The sequence below is a fragment of the Gallus gallus genome, chromosome 3, assembly GCF_016699485.2.
Source record: "Gallus gallus isolate bGalGal1 chromosome 3, bGalGal1.mat.broiler.GRCg7b, whole genome shotgun sequence".
Taxonomy (NCBI): Eukaryota; Metazoa; Chordata; class Aves; order Galliformes; family Phasianidae; genus Gallus; species Gallus gallus.
This window is the reverse complement of record NC_052534.1, coordinates 251,065-268,902: the sequence shown is the minus strand read 5'-3', so window position 1 is coordinate 268,902 and position 17,838 is coordinate 251,065. Positions and strand designations below refer to the sequence as shown.

Here is a 17,838-nt window from a genome sequence, read left to right as displayed (position 1 = left end):
ACGGCTGGGGCTGTCACCCCGCATCTCAGCCCCCAGGGGTCGCCCACAGCTGCTTCCCCTGCACGGATCCTGCTGGGGCCCTTCCACTACCAATCCTTTGGGAAAAGTAAAGAACATCTGCCAACATGTATCAGTTATAAATACTATTTTAATAAAAAGCTACATGGAACTTGAAGCGGTTGGGCTGTTTCTTTTAATGTCAGAGTTACAGTCAACAACGTGCTAAGGACATCCTCTCCCGTGCTTCATTTTAAGTCTGCCAAAGACAAACTGGTAAATGATTTGTTTGTTTAAAGACTTGACTTTGGAACCAAATTGCTCTGGTGATGTTCCTAGTTCTTACTTGGCACGGGAAGCTTCTGTTTTGTTCTTTAACTTATTCATAGCAAACTTGGATCTAAGGTACAGGTAAACTGCCTGGAAGGTGTGAACAACAGTGTGACCTCCAGCTCTCCTCACTTCATGCTGCATGAGGTGTTTCTTCACATACAAGACGGTCACAGTAGCACTTCCATGTGAACTCAGACTCCATTACGGCCCCAAAACAGTAGTTTATTTCTGATATTCTAATGAGCCAAATTCTATAATCTTTAGAAAAAGTTAAAGTTTTAAGTTATTCAAATCTGTTCGTTCACATTTTTAGTTATTATTTTAACAGATAAGTATTTGCTTTTACTCTATTTTTGAGTGGCTGAGGCTGTGAAACTGCCTCACTGTTGAGCACATTCCAGTGAAAATCAGTGAGTTTCCAGCATTTTGGAAAATCTGTCCTCAATGTATTTCAGCGTAACTTCAAATATTTTATACAAAGTACAGAATGAGTTGTCTGAAAGTTCTATAAAAACGAGTGTAAGATACTTGAAAACAAACCCGTTCCATTATTGGTTATGTAATTTATTCTAAAAGATGCCTCTGCTCTTGAGAGATCTGCAATGAAATTCTCTCAATTACCGCTTATTAATAACTTCTTCTTTTAGTTTTTCTGCCAGCACTTTCCTCTTCTGCAGTAATTTTTGCTTCTCTTCTGAAACTTCCTACGAACACAATGGAAAAAAAAATGCAATAAATAAACTGCATGACTTCCTAATACGTACTGCGGCTTCTAATGCTAACTGCTACCCAGGCAGGTGAGCCACAGCAGGCAGTGCTGGCAGAGATGTTTTTTCCTAACAAGGAACAGCCAAAGAGCATCACTTTCAAACACTCCTTCATACTCATTTGCAACCCAGAATGATGTAAAAAGTTCCTTGATTTCTTGGGAAGCGGACCCCGCGGTGTGGATGACCTTACGTAAGTCTGCCTCCTTTTCCGCAGGAAAGAGGCTTAACTTTACTGGTGCTGCTCAGAAGTTCACCTATTAACACTACTTCAGGCACATTCTGGGTATATTAAAATGCTCAGCAATTACAAAACACTCCTGAGACAACAAAGTTTCTTATCTTAAGCGGGTTCCCTTTGCTAAGGAGCAGCGATTCACTTTCTAATAGCATTATTTTCTTTTTTAAGGTTTTCTACTACCTCCCTTTCCTATAATTCTAATTCTTCCACGAGTATTTTCTTGTATTGGAGGCAACTGGATAGGTGACAGCAGCATCTACTCCTCAGCGTGCCCTGTCTTTCTAAATTGCAGTATCACATCACTTCTACTCCAGTGGCTGATTTGTTAACCGGGGACTGATTTATTTGAAAAAGGAGCAAACCCCTCTGAGATCAGAAGAACTAAGCAAGTTTTTCTACATAAAATACAACTTTGCAAAATATTTTTTTTTCCTGTCTTTGCTGGAAAAAAACATCCCAGGGATTTAAGGAAGCCTAAACAGTTGGTCAAAGGCTTAGAAGAAAGCCAGCACTCTAACAGTTCATAAACTTGATCAAGAGGATTTGGCAATACGGAGGTGAAATGCTAACTTAATCACTAAAACTTTTAGCCTTTACTCTTCTGCAAAAACAGTGACTTGAGAATAGTTTCTCTGCTCCCACCACTTGCTCCTATAATACTGCTACCACACTCAGCCACACCTTCACTGAAACTGCCTGAGTGTTGCAAAGCGGTCAGGACGATTTTAATTATTTGAACCCTTTACCTCTTTAGGAGATGGTTCCTCCTCCTTCTGGTCTGTGTTTGTGGGTGGTATTATATTGTTTCTGGACTCTTTCTTTGCAGCTATCAGCATATCTCGTTTTTTCTTAAGGTAGTCTTCCCGTTGTTTCAGCTGCTGCTCATCAAGTTCTGGTGTATTCTGGATGTTTTTGAAGTACATTTGGAAATAATACACATCACAAAATTAATTTATGTATTCATGAAAAAGCCTTTACATCACCTTTGTCTCTAAACTTAGTAGCTTTTTTTCAGAAGCCAAGTGAAAACTTGGAGCCACAGCTGTCTTCTTACGAACTTATCACAAGGTTAAAGGCTGAATGCTAAGTTCTAGAAATTCTACTCTTAAAAATGGAGTGGTGATCTGAACTTCATGCACATTAAAGTGCTACATACCATAAACAGTGCTTGCATGCTGGTTAAAAGAAATGCATTACAATAATAAAAGACATTATTATAAATGTAATACCATTTTCTGTCATTCTAGCTTATGTTTTGGGGGCAGAATACGTTGCTGGTTGTTTTAAACTTACGTGTCCTTCTGTCGCAGCTTTCTGCGCTGCACTTTCTGCACGTTTTCCAGGTGGTCTTTTCTTTGTGTCCTCCTTCCCTCTGGTGGGCTGAGCTAAGCTCTCTGGGTCTTTCTGCAATGGGCGGACTGGTTTTAAGTCTGCCTTTGCAGGTTTCCGAGATTCCTCTAAACAGCAATTTCATGTTAAAAAAATCCAAACAAACAGTAACACATCATATAAAAAGTAAATCAAGTGTTTCTTCCAATATCCAGATCTCTCCTCTAATGAAATGGAAGACTTGCTTAAAAAGGGGAGAAATTTGATTTTATATTCTTTTCATAAAACTTACCATCAAAAACCACTGGTAAGTAATGTATTTAAACTACTAAGTAACGCTTTACATTAAAGCATCACTACTGCAATTGTGAATTATTGTAAAATGCTTGGGTATGGGAACTGCTGCGTCACGGCCTGAACCACTGATTGAGCACGTGGGAAAATGACTGGGTCAGCCCTGGGACCACAGGTGAAGGCAATTCAGCTGTGCGACCGGAAAGAGTGGAGCCTGGCTGCATCTCTCTTAGACCCCATTTAAGGGCTGACTGCCACTGGGGAAGGATCTCTTTCTGGAGGTCCCTCCCTGGTGAAGCTTTCCTCTGTGAACTTGGAATCCTCTGATATGGGTGGGTGATCTTTTTCCCTTCCCTTATGCCACCTTTCTCTTGTGCTAATCCTCCCATCATACTGATCTGCTCTATTGCTACAGCTTGGAATGTAATTTCACATGCAATGTTTCAGTGGGCAGTTTATATCAAGATTGTACTTTCACTCTCTGTGTTAATTAGGAGTCAGTAATCAGCAGCCCACATGACACACTTTAGCCAACTCCAAATTTGAGGCTGTTGTTTGAGCTTTCAGTTTCAAAGAACAGAATCAGACAATACTGTATACAAGTGAACTTGTAAGGGAGAGGGAAGGAAGTGAAAACTGAAGGTGCAAAGCATTATGCTGACCCCAGAACTGGAAGGTTACCTATTCATACCTACAACTCAGTATCTCACTTTTCAGAACTGATCTTGCCTCTGGGTGAGGATACCCTGTGAGCTGGCTTCATGCCGGACACCAGCAGATCTCAGAGCTCCAGGCAGGCTGGCTGGGGGCTGCCAGGGGACTTCTGAGCAGGGAGGCTCGAGCAAGCCTCAGGTGATCCTGATGTCTTTCCTCCTCCATCAGCTCCCTCACTCTGTGCAAGGCAGCTGTCCTGCATGCCACCCTGCTTAACTCTGGTTGTTTTTTCTTGGACAAGCGCTGCCTGTGTTGACAAATAAACCCTCTACTGATTCCAGCTGTGCTTTTCGTATCTGCAGATATGAAGGGTAACTTTGCCCTGCAATCCCACAGAACTCCCCTGCGTGTCTAAAATGGTTGCTGAGGCTAGAGTCAAAGTTTTCCAGTCACTGGGCTGCAGGGCAGCCTATGTTTCCAGAACTTTACCAAGGCTTCTCTTGAACTGACCTATGACTATTTCTGAGTAAGGTAAACTGCTGCCCTTACTATATTTTTATTAAAAATGGTGAGTCTTAGAACTGTTCAAATAAAACTGATAATATTGGTATCAATGCAAAAACGCTAAGAGTGTAATAAGAATTTTAGTGCACTCAGTCATTTTGAGTGTATCTGTGATTTCTGAGTTGAGATGTGCAACTGAATGTAGCTAATTATAATTCTACAGTGATGCACTATGGTTTTTTTCAGTAATGTTTAGAAATTATTGGTATAAGTATTAAAGTATGAGCAGTTTTCTTGGCCTCTACCAAAGCACAGTAAGAGATGGCTTAGACCAGCTTCACTGACACTAGTGCAGAGCAAATAGTTGTTCACTCAATTGTTTGTGGGGTTTTTTGTTGTAGGAGGTTGCTGTTGTTTTAAGTTAAAGCACAGAATAGTTCAGTTCTTCAGTGCTGCTGCTTTCTTTAGTACAGAAAATGACGATAACTGTGGGAAAAAAAGCAGTGGGAAAGACAAAGGAGAGAGAATGCTCGGAGTGCAGAAAACAAACTAGGAAAGAAATGTTTAAAAAAAAAAACTTGTGTTTCAGTGAAATATGTCTATCTTTTTGTGATAAATGAAATTCCTTGGAGGTCCTGTGAGAGCTAAAAGTGCTAAGAAAAAATCCTCATGCCAGGGCTGCCTTCTTTAAAAAGCAGTGGGGAAAAAAGACCTAAAGAACACACTGCATACCAAACACTTACCCCAGAACCAACACTCTGAACAAGGAAAACTACCTACCAGGAAGTAGTTCTTTGAAATGTGTTGTGTGTATGTGCATTTACACTGTTGCTGTCCATACTGCAAACACTCAAGCTGGAGGTGTTTATATCCTAGCAGTACCTGTAGGATGTGATCATAGGACCCTCAGTTTCACTTAACCCACGAACCTGAAAAGACACTAAGAAGACGAGGGAGGGTCAATAGCAAATGTACAAATAGACAATGTCTCAAGGAACTGTACGTTACTGGCATATAACCTGTTTTTTCCTTTGAGAATTTGTCTGTATGTACATTCATACTGTGAGTGACTAAGCAAGACTGTTTTTGATGTGGGCAATTAGTCTTCTCAAAAGGCAAGCACCCAGGACCACCCTAGCAGGTGCTGCATCTTTCTGTGCTGGGTGCAAACACAACTGCAGGTATCAAGAAAGGGAGGTGTTCTGCAGGAATGCTGGAAAGGTCACCTGCACTTCAAGGTGCTGCATGTGACCGTTACCATGAAACCTACCTTCCTATCTCCTAGCAGCCCAAGAAGTTGGGTGGTCAGTATATAGGATGAATGGTTTTGCAGTCTCTCATTTGTAAACCACTAATGGGGTTCACCAAAGTGAAATTAAGAAAATCAAAACTGCCATTAGCTTCAAATTCATTATATAGTAGAAAACTTTTAGAGGTCCACCAAATTAAGTTTTGGATCTTAAAGTGAAACTGCAAAAGAGAATGAAAAGGCATGTGGCTGAAAGAAAAGAAATACATGCCTGACAAAAGGGGGGGGGTATTTTTCCCTGACTGAGGACTGTTTTGTGTAAGGGGTCATATTGCCAAGGCTGTTGATGCTCCCTCAGTATGGGATACCTCCCTCTTCTCAGATAAGAAAGGCAAGCTACTCTGTTCTGCAGTAAGGTGACCCTTCAAGTGAGAATAGAGCCAGGATCTCCGAATGGATCTGGTGGGCAGCAAGGGTCTGGGACTAGCCACACTGAGAAGGAAGAGACAGAGGCACAAAGTGCTGTGCCTTTTCCCAGCGTTGGATGTGGCACTATGCAGAAGAGATTCAAGCTGAAGTTATGACTCCATTATCCAAGATGCAGCTTTAGATGAGAGCCCATGCTTTGGAGTTAGGTATTAAGAGACTGATCTGAAAGACAGTCCTCAGTTCTGTATGAGAATAGTCTGGAAGAAGATTCACAGTATGCGCTCTCCTTGATTTCTGCCCTCACTACTAAGTGAAACCACTTTTCTAAGAGGTTATACTGGAGGGTAAGCTGTGACACTTTCTTAGTAGCCTCTTGGGGCAGCTATGTTGCCACATGATGCCAGTTCTGCAAAGCAAGAAGATTCTCACAGAGCTGTCTGTAGACTTGTCTCTTCTTTGGTGTTTAAGGAGCACAGAAGTGCTCCAACAGCAAAGAAGTTTTGACTCCCAGGCTCCCAAATCCCCTGTCCCTCAAATACAGAGTTAAGTCCTGCAGATCTGTAATCTAATGGTGCCATTGAAGGGTGGCACAGCTATGCAAAAATAAGAGGAATCAAATCAGGATAAGAGAAGAATACAAGTACACCTGCAAGCCTTCTGCATTCTTCCAAGAGTGGAAAGCAGAGAATCACAGTTCAAACAACTGTAACAAAACTTTCCAAGAAGGGCAGAAAAGATGAGGAAAAAGGATATTTTAAAAGCTGACACATTTCTTTTACATTTTCTAACATGAAGGCTGCTAACTCAGTTTTATAGAACTGAGGGTCCTACAACCACTTCATGTATTAACAGCCATAAAATGGGAAGTGCCCAAGGCTGCCCCACAGGTACTACTAAGGCTAAAAGTATCCAGCTCAAGTGTCTGTGATATGAAAGCTTAGTGTGAATGCATACAAAGACAAGTAATGAACACATGGAAAAATAACTAAGGACAGTGCAGAGTTATTTGCTAAAGTTGGAACTGTGTTATTGGAGGTGACCTCAGAACATCGAGCGACAAATTTTTCACAAACTCTTTAAGAGTAAATCCCACTAAGATACAATGCTTGTTTTCGAGGATCACCTGTGTGTGTGTGTGTGTGTGTGTACATATGTTGCACATGTAGTATTGAACTTTCTCATAAAATTACCTAATGATAATTTTGGAGTTTCTTCAGAACGATCAGCTCCCTCAGTAGACTCCTTAACTTTTACAGTTTCTCTTGAATCTCCTGGAAAACTGGTCACAGCTGGTGATTTGCATTTAGCACGTGCCTTAAATTAAAACAGCAAACAAAACCAAGCATTACAATTCCTACTGCTGTATTCCAGGCATTAAGCTACCAGTATGCAGGAAACTCCTGAAAACTCCTGACTAAAATGGTGTTGTTTACACTACGTATACTGCATTGTCAAAGTGAACAAAGCAAACTGCTTATTTTGTTTTACTGATTGGAGTGTTTGTACTGGCTTATAGCTATAAATGAGCTTCTTTCTTTATTTTAGTTCAAAACTTATTCTCTAATCAACAATCAAAACTGAGAACGTGAGATAAATTGACATTTTGTTTCCCAGCTACAAATGGGTAACTTAAGGGTTTTTTCCCATGCTTTGCTTGTGACTTTCAATAAGACCTCCACCTACCATAAAAACATGTCATACAGTAAGAGAACTTAAGAGCAAGTACTGAAGTTAACACAGAAGTAGATAAATAATCACCTGAATGGAATTAACAGGTTGGATTATTTCTGATGCTGCTTTACCTCTATGCTTGTCTGAGAAATCTTGACAATGCAATCCACCTCTGAAAAAGCTGGAAATCGTCCAGAAAATGTCTATACTACTCTTCAGCCCTCTGATTCATGCTTTTGAGTTAAACTGATGTAATGAGTGAATTTGTATTAAATTCTGTAGCCAGACTTCCTGTCAATGACTTCCAAATAGGTTTTGCATCATTAAACTCTTAAGGTCTGGTCCTACAACTGAAAGGAGGTGGCAGAAGGCATCCCAATTGGATCAGTCATGCTGATGCAAGTTTAAATAGCGTTTTCCATGTGCTCTTTGCTACAGTTTTCTATGGATAGAAAGATTTAAGTATTCCACCTTTGAAGAAATAAAACTGAAGTACCAAGTTTTATCATCATGAAATATGCTGAAGAGTCTTCCAGTAATTAAGTAGTTTGGCTGACAGAATTACATATACTGAGAAGTATATCTTAAAAAAGAACCACTAAATGGAATTAGATGTTGTAAACAATAAAGTGCAGTTCATGAGGTATTACAGCTCCATGCATGCATTTCTATTCCAAGAATCAGTGGATATTCCAGTTCAGTGGCTAGGCTGAAAAATGAGACACTACTGTAATCTGGCTTGTTTATCAAGAATACTGATACTCTTGAGTGGTCTGTAAGGATTTGGATAAGCCTGTACCTAGATAGAACATCAATTGTTAAAATGAGCCAAAGAGCTTCTATGTTTTGTAAAAACAGGTGACTCATATCCTGGAATGCATCACTGTAACATAGGAAACAATGGGTTTTTTCACCATTCTTCTGCAGTGTCAGATGATGGGAGAGGTTACTTTAGTGGAATTTCAGTAACATGACTATCATCTGCATGTGTCATGGGTTTGAACTAAGGAGTAAGCTTGGAAATAAAGTGGAGACCCCTGCAGTAGTTATATTTGGTCTCTAGTTTCCTCTGTCAATCAGGCTGAAGAAATAGACAATGCTTTCTCTTTTCAAATTTACTGGATGGAGAAGAATAGAAAAGCAATTCTGCTCCCTTTTTAAGCAGCCTACAATTCTAGCTTTTTTTGTGTACTTGAAATATATATTTTTCTGTTGAAGGGGAGATTTATTGACACATTTTCACTGTAGAAACTACAGCCACTGTAGTTGCTGCTGCTGCTTCCTTGGAGATGCCTTGCTCAGACTTCAATCTGCTTCTCAGCTGCTTAACAACTGGCAGTTTAGCCAGTCCCCACTTACATTCAGTTACCTGAGTGATGGTTTAACTTAGAAGGGATTTCTAGCTCCTGGTGATTAGGTTCTGGCATCACTGGGCTGACTTAATGAATAACTATGCTGTCTATGAAGCAATCCTTAATGTTCCTGAAAGATTAGGAATGCTGTAGTAACTAAGAAGCTTACACTTTGAAGTTTCTTTGATCTTGACAGAATTGGTAATTCAGATGTTCTCTAAATCTGAAAGGCTGATACCCATTGCCAGAATCTTACACTTCAGATACTAAAGAAGGAAGATGCTTATGAACGGCACCAAATGACTGGTGGATACTGGTATTATACATGGCATTAATGTCAATGATACCATCAAGGAAAAAGAAAAAGAAAACAGAACAGACCCTTCAAAATGAAGACCTTATTGACAGAGCTTTTATTTGCTTAGGGTGGCATGTGCTGCCTTGGAATGATTCTTGTCTAAGGCATCAACTGTATATTCGAAGTATTTCTCAATCCTCAGCATAAACCATCTAGAAAGATAAGATACTCACCTCTTCCGTCCTTCTCCTTTCTTGCTCTATTTCATATTCTTCCTTAGATTTCCTGTAACACAAGACATAAGTCAAGACTTCTTTGGTGCCAATGACTTCTATGTAAATTTAGCACCTCTGAAATAGTAGGGGACTATCAAATCAATTGCTGGATAATGTGAATGTGTTTAAGAATCCAAAATACATAGGTTGCTCTGAAAGAAGCGTCTCCTATTTATTTCCATAGAATTGACAACAGATGCAATGAGCACGACGACACAGTTTGATAAATTCTCAGCTACAAAACATTATTTTTCAACACAATCACCATTAACTAAGCATTTTCATCAGCAATGAACAAGAGCCTGTGTACAGTGCTCCTAAAAATCTTCACAGCTGTCTGGAGCGTGGTTTGTCTTTCATGCTGCTGTCACCACTGCTGAAACACACCATCAAGCACCTCACTGTGCTAATATCCAGTGCCTGGTCTCTATAAACATTCAGCAAGCATCTATGAATGTCAGTGGGTGCAATTTTTTTCTGCATAAAGGAACCAAACACCACACCTTGGCTTCATATGTGCTTCTCTGTCAGATGCCATCTTGTCAGAGCGCCTCTCTGCTGCCATCTGTCACAGAGCAATGAAATGTAGCTGAATATTGGTGGGAAGAGTCAACCTCTACTGCTGTACCACCACCATTTGCCTCTGACATTGCAGGCCAGCATCATAACACAGGAGGCATTTCTTTCAGAGCAGCCTGCATATTTTCATGACTTAAATGAAAATACACTCTTGAAAGAGAAAATTATGATAAACACGCAGAACTCAGTCCTTTATCTTTCCCCAAGCTATCATAATTGTATATGGATTTCTAGGGCTTATCTATCTATCCATTGTTTGATTTGCTAAGGACAAAGTATTTCCAGAACACAGTGGGTAAATATAATAATTTAATATAACCTGAATGGATTAATATGTTATTATTTATGAATCTTTTTATATGGATGAACTGGGAGTGGTGGACAATCTATAGAAGTTGTATCAGTCCTCAAACATCGCAGATCACAGTAGGAGTCACTGAATGCAACTAAGGAGGAGGCTGTGGAAACAAGTAAGGGCTACTGTAGAAGCAGAATTTGCCTTTCGAAGGCCTTAAAGGACACAGAACAAAGTACGGTATCCTTGTTAAGGAGTAATAAAGCTGCTTTAAGTAGTGTTGATCATGTATCTCCAGACCTGGGTTTAGGGTGCTCACAGAACAGCTTATAGCTAGTGTGCTTCTGTTGTCCAAAGTCAATGAACACAGCTTTGTCTTGGGATTCAGAGGAGAATGGAATCAGTGGGGCTTTTAAAGTAGCACATCATTCCATGAATCACCAAGATGGTTCCATCATGGCAGAGTGGTAATTCTTATATCTACAGATACCCTTGATCACATCCACTGTCTAGCACCATTCATTTTTCTCATGCCATCTGAAAGCAGTTTCCTAGAAAATGCTAGAAGCATTAGCTCCTATATCCTTCTATTTTAAAGGAAGGTGGAAAGTAGGGCTGATATCTTATTTTACCTTAGAACCTCCCTGAGTATTTTCATTTCTTCTTGTTCAATTTCACTGAATACATCAGAACCCTCTGTCAAACAGTCAGGCAACACACCTACCAAAAAAATAAAAGTATGCATTACTCTAAAGGAAGTTACTCCATTGGTATCAGTCTTCAGCCAAAGACAAGAAATAAATCTTCTTCAGGTAAAGGAGAGAAAGAAAAAATATACCTAATTCTTCCTTACTGTAAATTGTTTACAAAATATTCTAGATCCTCAGCATCAAGTTGCAAGTAGCAAAAAGGCAAAAGCTTCTGAAATAAAAAGTTTTGATATCTGAGGGCAAAACATAAGGCATAGTCTGTATTGATCATTATATGGTATTTCCTGAAGACTACAAATCAACCATGGTTATTCAAACCATTTTCAAATCTAGGTGTTGCATCAAACTTAAAATTTAAGAATTATTCTCTGGAAAAAAAGTGCACAGTAAGACAAAACAAAGTAATAACATTGAAGACATGGATGAAAAGAGGGAGAAGATAAAAATACTTCTAGAAACATCAACAGAGCAGAACAGTTGGGTGTAAAATATATTCTCTTGTTTAACAGCACTTACCTATGACAACGACGAAGGCCAAACTTCTACTCTGACCATAGATTTTTCATGTGCAAATGTACAGTGTGAACTGTGAGGTAGGCATGACATGCAGTATACCAACACCACTCTGCAAATAGTGCAGAGCTATTGGCTCTATCAGCTATTGGCACTATTGCTGTTCATGAAGTGATGCAATTAACACTCAACAAAATTCTCTAGCAAAAAACAGACTGAGTTTCACACAAAATCTTATAGAGTTCACAATCTGTTACTTTAAAAATGAAAACAGATTGCTGTGTCTGAGAATATAATCCAAGAACTAAATATTGAAATCCTGGTCCCAGTAAAACCAGCTCAGTGTTTTCCCTTAACTTTGACTAGACCAGCATTCTGTTTTCATTTATAACTGGATTACAGTCTTTAAAAAAAAAAAGAAAAAAAATGAAACCTCACATTTACTACTTCTTACCATTTCTTTCTTTCATTACTCTAATGGCTTGCAATTGCATTTCAATATTTTTCTGTACCATCATTTTTTTAAATAGTCTAAAATCTTCTGCTGCCAGTACTGTTTGCAAAATGGCCTGTGGGAGTGAAGATATACACAAATTAATTAAAATACAGAAATCAACTTGTTTTTAAATAACTGTATTCCATTCTTTCATCTGTCTACTTTTTCTAGTTATACAAGTTGAGCTTATAGGCAAGAAAAGAATTTGAGGGCTTATGTCCTTGGATCATCATGGTTATATTATTATCATAAAGCCTGGATGGTTTCCCAGTGTAAGTTTACAGCCACAATTTGTTGGATTTCTTCAACATATCTGTAAGCTTGAGCAAGGGATGTGCACTCTGACAAACCTTGCTGGAGGGGGTATTTCAACAAAGCACACTTCACAATGGCAGAAGAAGCTCCCACTTCTCTGCCCCATATACCTGAGACAATTCCTAAAGATAACTTTCAGCAGGTGAAGCAGTACAGAATCATGCCTTGTTTTCTCAGGGTAATCTTTGTCTAACAGATTTTACTATTTTATTACAAAATTGGAGGAAAACATCTTTTGCTTTTGCTTTTATGTCTGTTTTTCTTAATCTTCAAGGTTTTCTGCTGCTATAGCCAGACTGAAAGCTACCATAAAGCTGACAGATCTGCAAATAAAGATGGCAGACATACCCTTAAGCTCACAGGTTTGGTTTAGAAAGTACAAAGCATGGAAGACAAATCTTGAAAGAGTGACACCACACAAGGATCTGCTGCTATCTTAAAGGTGTGCATTTTGCTGGTCAAAGTTCATAATATAAACAGATACGTTAGGTTTTAGAACGTTGAAGTTTTAAAAAGAGCTTTTCAAACATGTATCTGTTTGCACATACATCTGGCCTGCTGAATCAGTGGAAAAACAAAGCTAAAAATTAAATCTATACATTCCTTAACAAAGGAAAACATACCTGTGAAGTATGAGTCTTTGCAAGAGGAGATGAAAAAGCTTCCTGAAATTTCTCTTCAGTAATGCCAACTTCTGTAAGATAGCCTTCTAATAATTTTTCAACCTGTAAGAAATATAAGCCTTACTTTCTAAGAGATTTTTCCCTAAGAATCATGGTGTTTTTGTTTTTTTTTTTTCCCATAACTGTACCTTCTTTCTTGCTGCTATTGTGTTTTTTAAATCACTGTGCTGTTTGTCATTTTAACTTTTCATAACATGTGAAGACTCTCCAGCTTATAAACACAGTATTCTAGCTAGCCAATGAACCAACATTAAGGAAAAATAGGTAACACTGCGTAAGAAAAAATAATGTCTGCATATCTGTGTTTAAGCCTAAAAACGCATAGATGACTATGACTCAAAGAATAGCTAAATATCATTTATGGCATGCAACATTAGAAAATTCTGAATAACAAATACAACTAGAAATTTATCTAAATACTACTTTAACACTGCACATTATTTCTTAGAAATCTACCACGAGTAGTGAATAACACTCACCAGCGCTTGGTATTCCTGATAGATTTCTGTGTAAGACAACTTGCTTTCTTCTTCATCATCAAAAACTGAAAAACAAACATCTCTGAGTCAGTGTTTCAAGTACCTGTACATCCAGTATCAGCAACACAAATTAATTTTCCATTTAGAATAAGACTGACCTTTACAAGTTAATACCTTTAATCATGTGATAAGGTAAGACATGATCAATAATAAAAACCTATTTTTTCCACACATTCAGGCTAAGCCATGTACTTGTGGCAATTTATTGTAAGACTTTTAATTTAATAGTAGAAAAATGCATCTTCACAGCAGAAGCAATTTCTAAACAAGCCGAGGATTCAGCAGATAGATGCATTAAGAAGTAAGATTTAATGTAACAACTACCATGTGAACTTGCATGAGGTTGTTGTGATACGGCAGATGACATGAACCAGGTTATTTGTCTCTGTGTACATTTAAATGAAGTTTGTGCAAATGACTTAAACCTTTATTTTAAATACTGTTCATTTAACAAGAAGCCAGTGTGATGAAGGAAAGAGATCCTGCTTGCAAAATAATTGAGAGAGAGCCCCAGAGAGAAGATCTGGTGCTGGTAACTTACTATTGTTTGCTAAAATTTATCTACCCTGGTCCAGACAAAAACAGGAATCCATGCAGCAGATGCCGTTATTATTAATATAGACTCACATTAACAACTCTTGACTGGAAATACCAAGCTAATGATTTCTGTACCATAGAATAGAAGCAGCAGAAAGCAAGAGAAATGGAAGACTGGAGGTTTTACACTTCTGTTTACAATTTGCATTTTTATCGTGTTAGCACTGAACAGAAGTAATGTAAAACCTTGCAATTAAAGCAGAGGCTTAGAAGTAAGACATCGTCAGTTCCCTTCAAGATTAGCCACTCCACCGTGGACAAGTCACTTCCCATTTGCATGCTTTGAAGTCATTTGAAGAATGGGAATTCTGCCTTACAAATTGGTGAACGGGTGCGATTTATTTTTCATAGGACATCTGCAATGGTGATGGTATTTGTGTGACAGAATTAGTGCAACTCTCTCAAGAATTTAGAGTGACTCTTGGAAAGATCATTTTCCAGCTGCGACAACACTGAGGCAACGTCAGTCAGAACTTTGATGTGATGTAAGACGGCTGTTCCTAACAGCTAGCATCAATTTATTAAAACCTACAGCAAATATAAACATCTAATCAAACAGTTCTGGCCCTCTAAATAACACAAGGAAGCTTGCTTTTCAAGAGATAGAATTTGGAAAGCCAACAGTTGCTTTTGTTTCATTTCTCCATGTAGGAAAATGTTTTTTCTTTTCCCATATCATTTCATTAAAAAAAAAAATGTTTTAGAAGTATATAGCAATACATTCAAATGGTAGAAAATGCTTGTTCCACAAAAAAAAGTACTATAAATCCTACTCTTAAAATAAAATGTCAGTTTCTATGTTGACCACCATTTACAAACCTAGGAGGGTGAAGATTCTTAACTGCCTCTATTGTCTTCTGCATCTCCTTCCCTCTGGGGATATCTGTGATAGCCTATGCAGCCTTAACCTTTGTCTTTATGTCTTCCTTCCCTTCTACCCCCTCCTGCTCCTTACCCCCAGAGTACCCCAGGAGGACTGGCAAAGGGACCTCACTGCTCCTGCCTGTGCCAAAGGGATTGCCTCCAACTCCTTCTCCTTGCACATTCCAGGACAACATGGAAAGAAGAATGGAAAGCTTCTACAGTCTGCTGTTTTCAGAGTCTGAACTAGAAGGACAAAGCTAAATGTCGAATAAAGCAAGCAAGTAAGGGTCAACATCCACTCTGCGTTAAACTGCATTAAGGAATACTGTGTTTGAATGGGGATCCTGGATTTTCTCAAGTTACGTCTCCTAAATCATGTCATAATCTTTTTCCTCTAGGCTTTGGCTCTGAGTCTTTAGTCACTGAACAGGAAAGACCTGAAAGAACCCACTACATCAGGATAAGGCAGGAGACCCAGATATCCTTGGAGACAAACTCAGCATTTTTCTGCTAAAATTGAAAACCACTGCTAGCAAACTCCTAAAACAGAGTGACAGCTATGTAAAGTTTGAATCCTCCCAGCTGGAACTGAGCTGACTCATCTGAACTCACAGACAAGAAGCAGTAAGTATGAGAGTTCTTCTGTTCCCACCTCCAGTCCCATCCCCACGTGGAGTCACAGTCACCTGCTGCTTCCTTCTGTACCCCATCTTTACTCTCCAGCCTTCAGCATTATTGTCAAGCTCATCTATCTACAAGCAATATTTCAATTTATACCTTAGAATATCTGAGTAAAACAAATGACCCCACCCTTTAAAGCATGCCCACAGACTGAACTTGAGTTCTGCAGCCACAGAAATGGAAATTAATGAAGCCATGAGCAATTAGTCAAGTCCTCAGAAAGAGGGAGGAAGAAAGCAAACAATTAGCAACAGATACAATACTAGGATCACTTCTACTAAATGCAATGTAAAATAAATGTGCATAATTTAGTAATATGCAACTAAATATGCAAAATAATTGCATACCCATTACTAAAGCTCGAATTCTAGTTTTGAGGAATCAGAAATTGACAGTTAATTGTAATGATGCTATTTTTTTTTCAGACCAAAGGCTTTGAACATTTTGAGAACAAAAATAATTCTATCCGGACAAAACACTTCAGTAGCAGTGGTGGAATTAGCACATTTATTGAAAGGAAAAGCAAACAAGCGCAGAACTGCAATTAGAAGTTTGCATTTCTTCAACTGTGCTTCTTAGCAACCCTACCACTGCAGCAACACTTCCTCAGCCTTTTCTTTTTTCTCAATAGCTGCTGGGAGTTGTCCAACGAAACCCTGAAAGACCACTTGCTCCCATTTCTCTACTTTGCTCCTCTAATTTCTTACACAGCAACAAACTGGCAGGGGGCCATTATATAAGCCCGCTTCATGCTACGTGGAACTTTACAGAGGTTCCATAAATCTTCTTACTGCCAGTAAATTCCACTCAACCTTCTAAGGAGAGATCATTGCTACAGAGAGGGATAATGCACACCCTGATTCCTAAAACAAGAGAGGCAGCTCCCACCTATCCCACTTCCATGGCAATCAAATCGCCTGAATGGCAAGAAGTTTGAGCAGACGTTGAGGCAGAAGCTCTAGCCATGCTTTCTCTGTTGCTTCCTTGTGGCAGACTGGTAACTTTACCCGGCCTTCTCATTTAGCAGTGTACCAGGGAAAGGTGTGAGCACCCACGGTGATTTTGCTTCAGAGGTCATGAAGGGTGGAAACAATTTCCAGATTCATAGCAGCCCTCAGCACGAGCTGCTGCACAGCACAAGGTGACAGCGCCGGGAAGCCTTTGTGTCAAAACATCAGTGTTTCAATGTTAAAATGCATTGACGAAGGCTTAAATGATTCTCCTCAAATAAAGCACTCCTTTTATTTCATGCTGAATAACTCTGGACAGGTGACTGTTAGCAGGTTTTTATTTTATAACATACCTTCACCATCACTGGGGGTTTTCCACACGCGTACTCCTCTGACATCTGCTTGAACACAAGTCCAGCCCTCCCCATCCCACCCAGGATGCTGAGGCTTTGGGGTGACAAAAAACGGCCCATACAAGTGATCAGCTGCCATCAAGCAGGCTGCCTTCACCCAAACCACTGGCAGCTTTCCCAACCTCTTACCACTTAAAGCAGCTGCTAAGATGTCTTTGTTTTCCTTCATATCATCCTTCTGCTTCAAAACGTCCCGTTCTTACACACAGCTGACTGGAATAAGGGAGTAGCTTAAGCACGGCTGCTCTTCAGGTGTGACCCGGAAGGGCCACATTTTATTCCTCGTACCACAGAACGACGCCTTCAGCCCCTCAGCGCGGGGGAGCGTTACCGCCTGCCCCGTGCCGGCCTACCTCACCAACGCGATGCTTCCCCGCGCCCACAGCAGACAGCCGCTGTTTTCCGCCCGCACCGAACCGGGGCCGCTCCCGTCCGCCCGCCCGCCCGCCAACCCGGCCCCTTCTTCGCCAGGAAGGGCCGCAGCGCCCGGCGCTCACCCTCGCACTTCTGCTCCATGAACTCCAGCACGGGGACGGACCAGGCAGGCCCGCGCAGGAACCCGGCGATGCTGTCCACCACCCACTCCACATCGGCCTCCTCCTCCTCCGCCGCCATGGCCGGGCCGCCCAGCGCGGTGCTGGGGTTGGGGTCGGGTGGGGGGAGCGCGCGCGCCTTGCCACGGCAACCGGCGTCACGGGACCGCCGCGCGCTCCCGCGGTGCTGGGGTTGGGTGTGGGGGGGCAGAGGGCTGCCCTAATGGCCTATGCCCGTAATCAGATCATGGCTTTAGGGGAGGGGCGGTCAGCCACC

General features: G+C 40.3%; 1 protein-coding gene across 2 annotated transcripts; it reads right to left on the bottom strand.

Moving 5' to 3' along the window:
• Positions 1-130: 130 nt before the first annotated feature.
• Positions 131-17,679, bottom strand: CFAP36 (cilia and flagella associated protein 36). 2 transcript variants are annotated; one of them, NM_001199423.2, is made up of 10 exons: positions 17,526-17,679; positions 13,464-13,528; positions 12,925-13,026; positions 11,945-12,059; positions 10,900-10,987; positions 9,352-9,403; positions 6,988-7,111; positions 2,632-2,795; positions 2,085-2,240; positions 131-1,034 (listed from the first exon to the last, which is right to left on the bottom strand). In NM_001199423.2, exons 1-10 carry the CDS (start codon positions 17,641-17,643, stop codon positions 948-950), a joined length of 1,071 nt encoding a protein of 356 aa, NP_001186352.1. In that variant the 5' UTR covers positions 17,644-17,679; the 3' UTR covers positions 131-947. The 2 variants fall into 2 exon arrangements, with proteins under 2 accessions (NP_001186352.1, XP_040552912.1); XM_040696978.2 differs by lacking the exon at positions 17,526-17,679 and adding an exon at positions 17,158-17,497.
• Between the last annotated feature and the right edge of the window lie 159 nt (positions 17,680-17,838).